A 12,951-nucleotide genomic window follows, 5' to 3' on the forward strand; every position below is an offset into this window, starting at 1 on the left:
AATGGCAGAATCCTCCCTTCTCATGGCTGGATAATATTCCACGGTATATGTATACCACATCTTTTGTAGCCATTCATCCAATGATAGGCATTTGGATTTTTCCATATCGTGGTTACTGTGAATACTGCTGTGACAAACATGGGTGTGCATAAATCTCATCAAAATCTGTTTTCATTTCCTTTGGGTAGGTACAAAGAAGTGGTACTGCTGAATTGTATGCTGGATCAAGTTTTAATTTTTGATGAACCTCCATATTACTTTCCATAGTATCTGGACTACTTTACATTCCCATTAATAGTGTATACAGGCTCTCTTTTCAATACATCCATGTGAACCACTGTCTAATCCTCTTGAATAGCCATTCCAACAGGTGTGAGGTGGGATCTCACTGTCTTTTTGATTTGCACCTCCTTGATGATTAGTGCTACTGAGCATCTTTTCGTATGTCTGTAGAACATTTTCATGTCCTCTTTAGAAAAATGTGTATTTACTTCTGCCCAATTTTTAACAGACTGTCTGCTATTAAGTTTTGTTAGTTCTTTATATATTCTGAATATTAACCCCTTAGCTGATGTATGATTTGCAAACATTTTCTTCTATTCTGAAAGAATTCTTTTGAATATTAAATCTCTAGCTATACATTTAGAAAAAAAAAAAAAAGCCGTCATCACAGTGTTTACTACAACCTACTGACTGATCTCTTAACATATCTCTAAGCAGAGGCAAAAACAAAGCATAAATAACTTGCACTGTACAGCTCAAAAGAGATGATCCAAATGAAGTTATTTACCAAGAAAGAGTATTTGATAGGCTTTTTAAAAAAGTTTATCAGGTCATGCCATTCCCCTGTTAAAACAGCTTCTAACTCCTCAACATGGCTTAGGAGTTCTTCAGCAAACTCCCCTACAATTTCTCTGCTTTTATTCTGGCCACTCTTCTCCTTGTATCTTGCCATCAGCTAGCTACCATAAGATTTCAAACAGGCCCTACTTCTTCCTATCTCAAGAGTTTTGGTAATGTGTTTTCTATTGGGAGTATGCTTCCCCGTCTCTGTCCAACTCCTACTTTTCCTTTTTTAGGTTTTACTTTACATGATTACCTGATATGAAGTGTAAGTTCACTCATTTCAACACCCAGTTTTTCTTGTTTGAAACAATCAGCATTTTTAGACAATGTATGTACATTAATCTAATTATAATCTGTTTCTCTCACCAAAATTTCCAAAAACTCAAGGGCCATGTTTTGTTACCTTTCCTTCCCCCCTACACTATACATGATATTTGTATCTGGGCCTGGTAGAGTTGCAATAAAAATCTGCTGAATAAATAAAGTGAACAGAAACATTCTAATGAGATAATTAGTAAAATTATGAAAACATGTTTATGGAAGAGGTCTGAAAAATAGAGAGGAATGAGAATAGAGATTTAAAAAATAAAAATTAGAGTTTGGAAAAATTTTGTATCAGGAAAAAATAATGATGTAGCCTGGGAAGGACAAAGGGAGTTTTACCAAATTTCTCTAAAGATGTATAAAAAATATTATAGATTTTGATGACATGTTTTCTTCCCACTAAAAACAGGAGAAAAAATAAGTTAAGACACAACGTCTTGCTGTCTGTTTTTATAAATACAGTTTTACTGAAACATCACCATGTCCACCAATGTACTGTGTACGGCTGCTCTTCCTACAACTGCAGAGGTGAGGAGCTGGCACAGACTGTGAGCCTGTAGCGCCAACAATACTAACTATGTGATACCGTACACAAAAGTTTACCAAACGCTAGTTTAAGCCAATATACCAGAAATTTCAATGAAAATAAAAAAGTAATTTCAGATCACCTGATCTTAAAATATAGAGAGGGATATAAGAAAAGTCCTTCTGTTCAAAGTGTTCAGAAATAAAAGAGAATGACATCAATGTGGGTTAATGAACATGAGATCTGAAGGAAAGAAGAAAGGATCTTATCTATTGAAATATCTTCTACCTTAATTTTCTATAGAACGAAAACTAACCACAGTTTTACTAAACTAAAATTAATAGATTTGAATCGGAGTAGCATCATGATATAATCTATACTTTTGCGCTGAGAAAAACAAGAATGTACAGTTCACTATGAGAATGATGGACTATTATCTTCAATTAAATGTTACATAACAGCCAAACTATAATATCTTTATTAGTGACCTAGGAAAAGCAAAAAGCAGTTTATGAAAAATGCAAAGAAATTTAAAAAAAAGGGAGCATCCACAGAGAAAAAGAAATGGTTCTTCGTCAAAATACTGACATACTGACAAAAAGGACATTATTAAAATGCCTGGGCCACTTGTAGGGATAAAAGTTATTATGCAATAAAGTCCATAATAAACACTTTAATTTTGCATATTGGCTCTAGAAAAGCTACTTACACTCTCTTAAAGATAACTTGTTCGCTTCATTTCTGTCTCTTGACAAAGGTAAAACATCAAGCCATACTGACAACAAAAATTTAGGAAGATATTAATTTGAACCATTTTAGAAATATCTTCAATTTTTAAAATTGCCTACCTGTAGCTCAATTAGAAGCCCCAAGAACTAATTATGTGTTTTGAGTTAAAAAAAAAAAAAAAGGGGTTAAGCCTACTTTTCAAACATGGATATAGTATAAATCTCAATGAGAGTTTTAAATACTAGTGATCAAACACACTGGGGGAAGCAAAGTAATCACTCAGTATGTCAAAATGATCGTAATGGTAACATTAATGTCTAGCTGTAGCTTAAGTCAGTCATAGGCTCAAACTTGTTGGGTTTAAACTTGTCATGTGAAAGGAGGAAATAGCAGTGGATATCAATACCATGCTTTAAAGTACAGTGCCAATCAGAATATGAGTGAAGAAAGCATTGAACCTGACTTAGAACACCTAACAAAACCCTATTAGTATAGGCTCCTATTTCCTGCATTTGGCTAAACTATGAGATAAATTGTATTACTGTCAAGGTAACCAACACATACTGGAAATAACACATTTAACTGTACTGATGGCCTTCTAACACCACTGCTAATCCTGTCATGGGTCCCCCAACTCAAAGAAGCTTCATTATGGAATAATAACAAGCAGGAGAATCCTTTTAGCTGAATGGTTAGTTCTCATACTAGCAAATAATGCCAGAAACCTGTGGTTTCTAAAACAACATCAACAACAACAACAAAAGAACTACCCAGTAGGAATGGTGTGAAAGAAGAAAGGATTGTAAAGGAAAATTGAATTTGAGCTACGTAATGTTAAAAAGTCAAGCAACAAAGAACAGCAATCCACAAAAGTAACAGTAATTACTCCTCAGCTCAAAGAAAAAGAAAGAAGATAAAATGTTTTAGATAAAAATCTTCTAAATTCAGTAGTATAAAGAGAGACCACTCTTTGCAGAGGGCATCACCAAATAAATCCTGAACCCCAGTTTTAATCCTGGATTCGTATTCTAGAATTTTTCTTCAAAGTATTAAAGTGATTGACAGCATATTCAAGAACTTTTTCTTTTACATAAAACCTAGATATACAGAAACATATATATGACAAAAAAGAGTATTTGGCAGTTTAAAATTTTTGAAGCATATAAAAAACAATCTTTTATAGGAGGGCCACAAAAATCTTGTTTTGAAATACATTCATTTTAGAAAGTTAGGATGCGAGAAAGAAAGAAATAAAAAGATTCATAGTTCCCTAACCTGACTGAAGTTCAGGAATGGTACCTCAGGTCTTTTGGAAGGTACCTCAGGCCTCCTTCCCTCCCTCTGGAGACCAAAAGTTTGGTACAATCTTTTGTAAAGTGAGCATAGATGATTGAGGAGAGGAGAAAGAGTGAGGAAAATTATACATATAAATGACTTCTTTTTGCTTCATCCATGCTCATTTGTTACATCACCAGACTCAATCAAAAAGAAATAGCAGCAGCTTTTTATAGTAAGAAAAATTATACAGCAACAGACATCTGGGTCAAATGTTTTAAATAGTGATACATAGTCCAAGTTAAGCCAAATGGTTTTATAATGTAAGTATTCTGAGTCACTGAGTTTCATTTTACTACTGTTAAGTATTTACATAGGAAGATATCTGGGAACTGTTCATAAGGCACATATATAAGATGAAAGATACTATTTTTTATTTAACCTCAATGATTAGTAGTATTAAAAGGAATGAAAATAGTTCTTACCATGTAAGATTTTGAAACCATACATAAAAGTTAATCTATTTCTTCAATGAAAAGAGAAACAAATTTAAATGTCTAGTTAATACAAATATTAAAAAAATTAAATTTAACGGTGCTCCTGGGTGGCTCAGTCGGTTAAGCATCTGACTTCGGCTCAGGTCATGATCTCGCGGTTCATGGGTTCGAGCCCTGCGTCGGGCTCTGTGCTGATAGCTAGCTCAGAGCCTGGAGACTGTTTCATATTCTGTGTCTCCCTCTCTCTCTCAGAAATAAATAAAACATTTAAAAAAATTTTTAAAAATATAAAAGACAGGAATTAAATTTCTCTAGTTAAATGTTTACTTACATAGGGTAGTGTACTTGTAATTTTTAATTAGATGATTAAAGAAAATATTAATAAGATTACATATAAATAAATATTTCCAGGTACGGTTTTCTATATTATCATCTAACATTCCATTTTTGTGAAATCATCAAAATGATATTTCGAATAATAAATAATGTGATGGGGGTGAACTCTCATGTAACATTTAGAAGAAAATAATATAAATGCTATATATGAGTGCAAGAATGTAAAAATACTTAGATAGTACTAGAAAGAAATAGATGACAATATTAAATGTTTATCTGAATGGGAACATTCATGATGAGTAATTTTTACCTTCTTTATATGGTTTCTACGTTATGCATGCATGTGCGCATGTATGTGTGTCACTATTTTAAGAAAGCTTCATGTGAAGGTATGTTAAAGATTACAGACTGCCTAAAGGAAAAATCACATAATAGGTCTAAGAAAAACACAGCACACTTACCATCACATGAAAGGGTAACGTAACTTCCTAAGTCATCAGACATGTGTCGCATCACATTTTTACCCCTCTTCAGACCAAGGAAGATCCAATAATCTATTGCTGCTCCAAGAATTCCTGTCAGTAAGTAGGCGAGTTCATGTTTGAAGACCTAACATTAAGACGGGAAAAATATTCGTAGTATTTTTAATACTAGAAAAATATTAAAATAGATGTTTATTATTAGGGTCTATTTCAAATACTTGAAGCAAAACTTAGCTATTTAAAAATAGAGTACACTAATACTATGTAAGATATTCCTGAGAACCGTAGCAAGCTAATTCGTTCTATTTATATTCTGCCTCTTTTCTACCCCCCATCCATAGCTACATCTTTATATCCATATGATAAAACAGTTAATAAACCAAAATCTCCAGTACTTATATATGGATAGGTTATAATAAACTTTTAAACTCTTATTCAATAGTATCAAGTGCTTTACTATGGCAGTATTTCCATTAAAACATGGATAGGTTGTAATAAACTTTTAAAATATTATTCAATAGTGTCAAGTGCTTTACTATGGCGCCTAGGTGGCTCAGCTGGTTAAGCGGCCAACTGCAGCTCAGGTCATGATCTCAAGATTCGTGGGTTAGAGTCCCGCATCGGGCTCTGTGCGGACAGCTAGCTCAGAGCCTGGAGCCTGTTTCAGATACTGTGTCTCCCTCTCTCTCTGACCCTCTCCCATGCTCACACTATCTCTTCTCTCATTCTCTCTCTCTCTCAGAAATAAATAAAACATTAATAAAAACAAAAAACATGGAGGAGATATCTGGCCTTTGTGCATTTGTTAACAGAAATAGAGATATTAAAAAAAAAAGATGGACTTAGCCACCCCTGTTTATACATAAAATTAACCTTTACATTTTTGCAAATGGCATATTCCAGAAAAAGACTTAAAAAACATAATGAATAAGAACGTTAGCAAACAAGATCGTCTACTGTTGTAAAGAAACAGATTGGTTAAAATTCTAATTATTAAATTGTATCAATTTACATTACCTAATTTAGGGATGTATAGAGATCAATTTTTTTCAATGTTTTATTTATTTTTAGAGAGGGACAGAGACAGCACGATCAGGGGAGATCAGAGAAAGAGGGAGACGCAGAATCCAGAGCAGGCTCCAGGCTCTGAGTTAGCTGTCAGCAGAGAGCCCAACGCAGGGCTCGAACCCACAAACCATGAGATCATGACCTGAGCCAAAGTCAGACGCTTAACTGACTGAGCCACCCAGGCGACCCAAATCAACTTTTAAAGAATGAATATTGCTCTCTATTGTCAGTTCTACAATAAACATTATTAAATTCCTATAAAAAATAAAGCAAGCATACAAAATTTAATTATAATAAGTATGCTTTACTGTAATGTGGAAAATTTCTTTCTAATCCGTAAACTAAGAAGGCAAAGACGTATAAAAATACTTGATACATTTTTCATTAAAATTTTAACACTGTTCTACAATGACATTAAAACTGTGTGAAATTTCTTTATCTTTGGTATTTGTTCTTTAGGTGGGTTGAAATATAAATATGAAAAAAAACTGACAAATTAACAGTTGGGTAGAAAACATGTGAAAATAAATAAATGTTATAGTATCCAAATAGATTGTAAGTGCTGTGTTCAGCAACTATACTATACCTAATATGGGATTAGGGACAAAGATATCTCTAACCATCACAGACGACTGGATTTCTTTCTTCTGCCATCAGCAAACAAGGTTCCTATAGTACCCAACATTTTCTAAGAGTATCATCATTCCTTATTATAAGAAGCTATTATTAACTTCAAAACTGAAGTTCTAGGTCTGGTTTGGTGTGCAAGCAGCACATACGCCAGGCCTGCCAAAACAGTGTATACTGAGGAAAAGTCCAGAGTCAGGGTGCTTAGGTAGGTATGCAAGTTCCCTATGGCTCTGTCACACTGTGTGGCAGTACTGCATTAAGGCAGGGCTGGACATTAGAATGTGAGAGACAGACTATGAAGAATAGGGCCGAGGAGACTTTAAGCTGCATGATTAGGGAAGGGCTACCCTTCCTGTAACATCATCAGGGATCTCAATACAGAACCTTGACCACTGCTCGATCCTGCAGGTCAGGATTCATGAATGGGCATCAGCACCACCCTCTCACCCACCCTGATTAGAGGGCTGTGTTTAAATCTTGCAGTTGCAGCTGTGTGACATGGGCAGCTAGCAGTAGGACTGACTGTATCAGCAGGAGGGGAAAGTACCAACTCCTTCCCTAGTATCCTGGTAGAGTCCAAGCCATAAGCTGATCAGAACTCATTCTCTTAAGCACTGAGTCTTAGTCAGTATTCAAAGCAGTTTGCAGAAAGCCAACTCTTTACTTTGTAAAGCCAACATGGAGATAATCACTCTGAGCAAGTTTTATTTCTCATATTTCAACTTATCAAGAGAACATAAAACAAGACAGTGATAATCTACATTTGAACTAAAAATTGATCATATCAAGATCCATGCCACAGAATGCTCCTTGCAACCCAATGACTATCTGAATGTCAGCAATGACACTACTCAGGAAACAATCAGGAGATTGGGAAATTCTGATTTCTCAAAATAGTCCCCATCCCAAGGGTAAAATAAATCAGGATCACTTCAGATCCCTGGTGATAAGGCTCTAAATAGGGAAAAAGGAGGTTAGCCCACAGAGCTAAGTCTCATGTAAAACCACAATCCAGCACCCATCAATTAAAAAAAGACTCCACAAAATCAACCAGCTGGGACCTTTCTCTTTCCTCATACAAATGTATGTACACATGTACTTGATACCACAAACTAATTTTGATATTGCCTATTTTTCAATTTACCTTGATACCACGGTTATTAAATAGAGATAGGTAGTGTTTGCAAGAAATGACTGTATCTTCTTTACCATGATAAGAGAGCTTGTTAAAATTAACTGTGTGATATTAGCTAAACATCCATACTATCACATATTCATAGTAGTAAATTTTTATATAAAAAGACCCTTTCAAATCAGGTTTTTGGACCCTTTCACATTATACTCTTATCTATGTCACTCACCATCACCATAGGGCCAAGCTACTGAGCTACGGATTGTACTCACTGGAACTTTAACAGTGTATAAATAATATTACCAATTCTAATATAGTGAATATATGATTTAGAAAGAGATTCATGAGAAAATGGCAAGTACACCATAAAGGGAGACAAGGGTTCCTGGAATACTGAAATGTTTGCTGAAGCTGAACAGACAGAAAACCCTGAGAATTAACAAAGAAATGAAAGATACGCATGATTTGCATATGACCGATATTTATCTTAGACTCTCCTTTCTAATGTGTTAAAGTCTATTATCAGATATACTGTCAATACAGTTCTCTATTGCCTCTATTGACTGTCAGGACAAGTAAACTCCATTTAATCAATTTGGTGATCTTCCAAAAACTAACTAGTATATCATGTAGAACAAACTACAATCTTGGCCCTCCAACTCCCAGGTTAGGGCTTTACATAATATCCCACAGCAAGAGAGGGCACATGGCTCCTTTAGTACCTCTGTCAGATAGATGCAAACATAACAAACATCCTGTGTCTCTTCCTGTTTAAAACACTGGCATCTGAAACCAGAAAAAGTAGGTTGCAATGGGGACTTGGCCTCTAGTCAAGACTTTGCCCTCACAAGCTGTGACACCTTGAATAAGTTCCTTAAACTCTTTAGCCTCAATTTCCTTATCTTTAAGTACAAAGTAGCTTCCATTTCTACCTTAATTCTAGGGTTATCATTAAATAGCACTTAAGGACATCACAAAGAAAAGTAGGACTAACCACCCAGCTTAGCAAATTTATACCTCCTTCATAACCTTGACACAGCTCACCTCTGCTCTTTTGCCAAAGAAAGCCCAAAGCTTTCTCAGATTAATGACAATGAAATTCACTGCCACTGTGTCACTCTGCAACACTTGCTGATTGACATTATGACAAAACAATATTAGCATAAACTGAGGACTTCTGTTTAGCTAATGACTTAAATTGAATGCTTCAACTCAGCAAATCAAGAAACAAATGCTTTATAGTACAGAAAATGATGTCTGTGAACATGCATGGAATTCTTGAAATTGAAAACTGCCAAAAAGATTTAATTAGTACAAGAATGAATTTGAGCAGATAAGGTAACACATACACACAAAAACTAGTTTATATGAATTTAGACAATTCAAATGTTAAATAAAATATTAATCTGTTAAATTTAAAGCTGGTTCTAATGTTATAATGAATGCTGTAATTGCAGATTGCTTCACAAAATGTTTAATTCATTTAAAATTCTGAACAAAAATATTAAGTTAAATACGGGTAAACCTGTTATTAATTACATCAGTATTTCCTGAGTAAATTTCTGTCTTTGACAGTCCTTTGGGCGATTCAGTAAAATTGTGAAAATGTCAGTATTATTATTTTCAATTATGAATAAGCAATTTAACTTAAATAATACAAATGGATAAAACAGAAGTGCTCCATAATAAGAAAATATTTTCTATCCCTAATGATTCTATGATCTAGAAACTACATAAACAGATAGTAATTAAGAATGTTATCAGTTATATCTTAGAAGTACAGAAGTATTAAACTCAACTGCCAATGAAGTATCATTTTATGTTGACTATTTTCAACTTATACACATGTATACAGCCAAACTAAAAAAATTTGGAGCCTTCAAAAGAATTTTCTTTTTTTAAAGCCTCGGGTACCCCCGAGACAGACTTTTTAAAGACCAGTAAGGGCTTCTGTTTCTGATACTAGAGGCTTAAGTAATTCAAATAAATGCTGTTATAGAAGAAAACTAAAAATGTTGAATAAAACATGTAAACGTCTTCTAGAAACATGTAAGAAATTGCTAAGCCAAGATCTAGGAGAAGGTAAAAATCCAAATGAGGCACTCAAAGCTAGCTCACTTTACCCTAAAGATACTTGGTGACCCCAGAGAAAGAGCTGAGATACAGAACTCTAGTTTTTGGAGCCCAGAGGAAAAGGAGTATAAAAGCCACTGCCCAAGGCCTAATATAAAACTATATGTATTTATAGTCCTGTACTTCACTTGCGATTTTCCAGGAACCCTCAAACATGGCAAAAGAAATTCTCTCCAGAGGAAGATATTCTGTGTTTTTGCTATGTTATACTTTCTACAAATAATTTTCAAATGAAATTTATGGCACATAGTAATTGATAACTCACTAAGAATATATCCAACATAAGAGAACTTTACAGGAGAAACAACAGGTAGACTGACAAAGACTTCAGATATGCAACAGTCAAAGACTATAAATTATTACGGACACATAGAAAACTGAAAGAAAGCCCTGAATATTTTGTTGGAAACTAGAAACCATAAAAACATGTCATAGTAACTAGGAAGTAAAAAAGTCTAAACCTGGCAAAAATACAAAAAATAAAAACAACAGTCATCTTTAATAAAAGCAATAGTAATGTTTAACAACATATAAGACACCCCTGAAAAGAGACTAGTAAACTGGGGCACCTGGGTGGCTTAGTCGGTTAAGTGTCCGACTTTCGCTTAGGTCATGATCTCGCGGTTCGTGGGTTTGAGCCCCGCGTCGGGCTCTGTGCTGACAGCCAGCTCAGAGCCTGGAGCTTGTTTCAGAGTCTGTGTCTCCCTCTCTCTGACGTTCCCCTGCTTACGCTGTCTCTATCTCTCTCTCTCTCTCCTAGAAATAAATAAAAATATTAAAAAAAAAAAGAGAGAGACCAGTAAACTAAAAATCAAATGAAAAGACACTACCCAGAATGCTTCAAGTATAGAAAATGACCTGAAAATCTAGATTAAGAGGGAAAAAGCACAGAAGATACACAAAGAAGGTGTAAGAAGTTTAACTGGAACTAAAAAAAGTAGAGCAGAGAAAAAGGATCAGAGGAAATATGAGAAGAGAAACTATATAAGAGTTTTCCTGGAGAAGGAATAAACTTATGGCCATTCAACACTCGAATTCTCCATGTAAAACACTATCCATCATCTATACAAATGGTAAAGAAAGAAAGAAAGAAGAAGGAAAGAAAAAAGGAACAAATTCACAAAGTAGATTCAGAAGGATTGATGAAGGCAACTATTAAACTTGACTTTAACAGAGAGGAATTTAAAACAATAGGGAAATCACACTGTGGACTCTGATCTTACATGGACTCAAAAAGGAAAGTTCAGTTAATTTCACATGGCAGAAATACAGGGCTCATTTTTTAACTATAATTTACTATTAGAAATTAACAAAAAAGCATAGACAAAATCCACTAATCATAACAAAAATACATCCATTTGGAAGTTTTATTTTTTAAAAAAATTTTTTTAATGTTTTACTTATTTAAGAGAGAGAGAGAAAGAGAGAGAGAGAGACAGCGTGAGCAGGGGAGGGTCAGAGAGAGAGAGGGAGATATAGAATCCGAAACAGGCTCCAGGCTCTGAGCTAGCTGTCAGCACAGAGCCCGAGGAGGGGCTCTAATCCACAAACGGCGAGATCATGACCTGAGCTGAAGTTGGATGCTTAACTGACTGAGCCACCTAGGCACCCCATTTAGAAGTTTTAAAACATCTTAAAATATTTCTTGGAACAAAGAATTCATAACTGACAATAAAAAATACATTAAAAAGACACTAACAGCACACTGAAGTATTAAAACCTATGAATAGGGGCGCCTAGGTGGCTCAGAATAATGGGTATTAAGGAGGGCATTTGTGATGAGCACTGGGTGTTGTATGTAAGTGATGAATCACTGAATTCTACCCTGAAACCAATATTGTACTGTATGTTCACTAACTGTAATTTATATAAAAATTTGAAAAAAAAATATGAGCAGAAATCAATGATGTAACACAAAAAAAGCAGACAATTAAGTCCTAAAAGCAGATTATTTTGAAGAGAAGAAAGGTGACTAATGGTAATTATGCATTGAAAACACTGCACAGTATGTTGTGATGCACTTTATGTATTTCAGTGCATTTAATTTTCCCAACCACCCTTCAGATAGGTTATAGGCTAAAATCACCATACTTTAAATCTCTAAAATATTTCTAAACAAGATCTATTTATGAAAAATAACTAACAACCACAAAGGCAGTTTTAAAAACAAGCGGAAGTTTCTATTTGTACACCAAAAAATTGTATGGACTCCGTTTTTAAAATCATAGGTTCCTTAAGAATTGAAATTGTACAAAAGTAAAAAATTTAGAATGATAAGTGAATTTGGATATCTCAGCAGTAATGATCAAAAAACTGTCTCTAACTACTACACCCAAATGCAAGATGATGAAGAAACTAACTTTTAAGGATCTTTTACAATAAAACTAAATAAAATAAACAGAAAACAGTGCTACACTGGGATAGATTTTAGTTTTATTCAAATTGCTCAAAGAATGAAGACAAAAGATGTTTAAATCAAAGATGTATTTTCATAGGCCATTATTCATTTGTAAATCAATTCTACTTACATCATTAGATTTGCACTTTTCCTTGTGAGAATATATAGTCCACTCCAAAAGCATATTTACTGGTTTGGTCAAAAGCCCAGAGGCCTCATTTCCTGACCAAAAGATTTCAAGAAGGATTGTCTTTCCTGTTATTTTCAGACTCTGAGAATCTGACCAGTCATACAACCTAATGAAAATATGAAACAAAGTATATTTTATACTAACTTGATCACTGCAGTTATTAGGCATAATATCTTTTGCCATAATACAAAAAGATTCAGCGATTTCTAAATATAGAAAGGACATAGTATGTAAAGATTATAACATAATTAAAGAACACAATATTAAAAAATTGCCATAAGTCAATATAATGACCAACAAACAGAAACAGAAATCTAACTTATCATGGATATTATAGACTAAATGTTAAAAAAACCCCAGAACTTTCACTTCAGTATTCCATTAC

The 12,951-nt window shown here is 34.2% G+C and overlaps 1 protein-coding gene across 2 annotated transcripts in view; it reads right to left on the reverse strand.

The window, feature by feature from the left end:
- Positions 1–12,951, reverse strand: part of SLF1 (SMC5-SMC6 complex localization factor 1) — an 82,411-nt gene that overhangs the window by 19,727 nt on the left and 49,733 nt on the right. For both annotated transcript variants that reach the window (XM_039239404.1, XM_039239403.1), the window contains 2 exons: positions 12,507–12,672; positions 4,995–5,142 (listed from right to left, as the gene is read on the reverse strand). In XM_039239404.1, the coding sequence (XP_039095335.1) occupies positions 4,995–5,142; positions 12,507–12,672 (314 nt within the window). The remainder of the gene's footprint in view (positions 1–4,994; positions 5,143–12,506; positions 12,673–12,951) is intronic.

The sequence above is a fragment of the Hyaena hyaena genome, unplaced genomic scaffold, assembly GCF_003009895.1.
Source record: "Hyaena hyaena isolate Hyena2069 unplaced genomic scaffold, ASM300989v1 scaffold_156, whole genome shotgun sequence".
In the NCBI taxonomy this organism is placed as follows: Eukaryota; Metazoa; Chordata; class Mammalia; order Carnivora; family Hyaenidae; genus Hyaena; species Hyaena hyaena.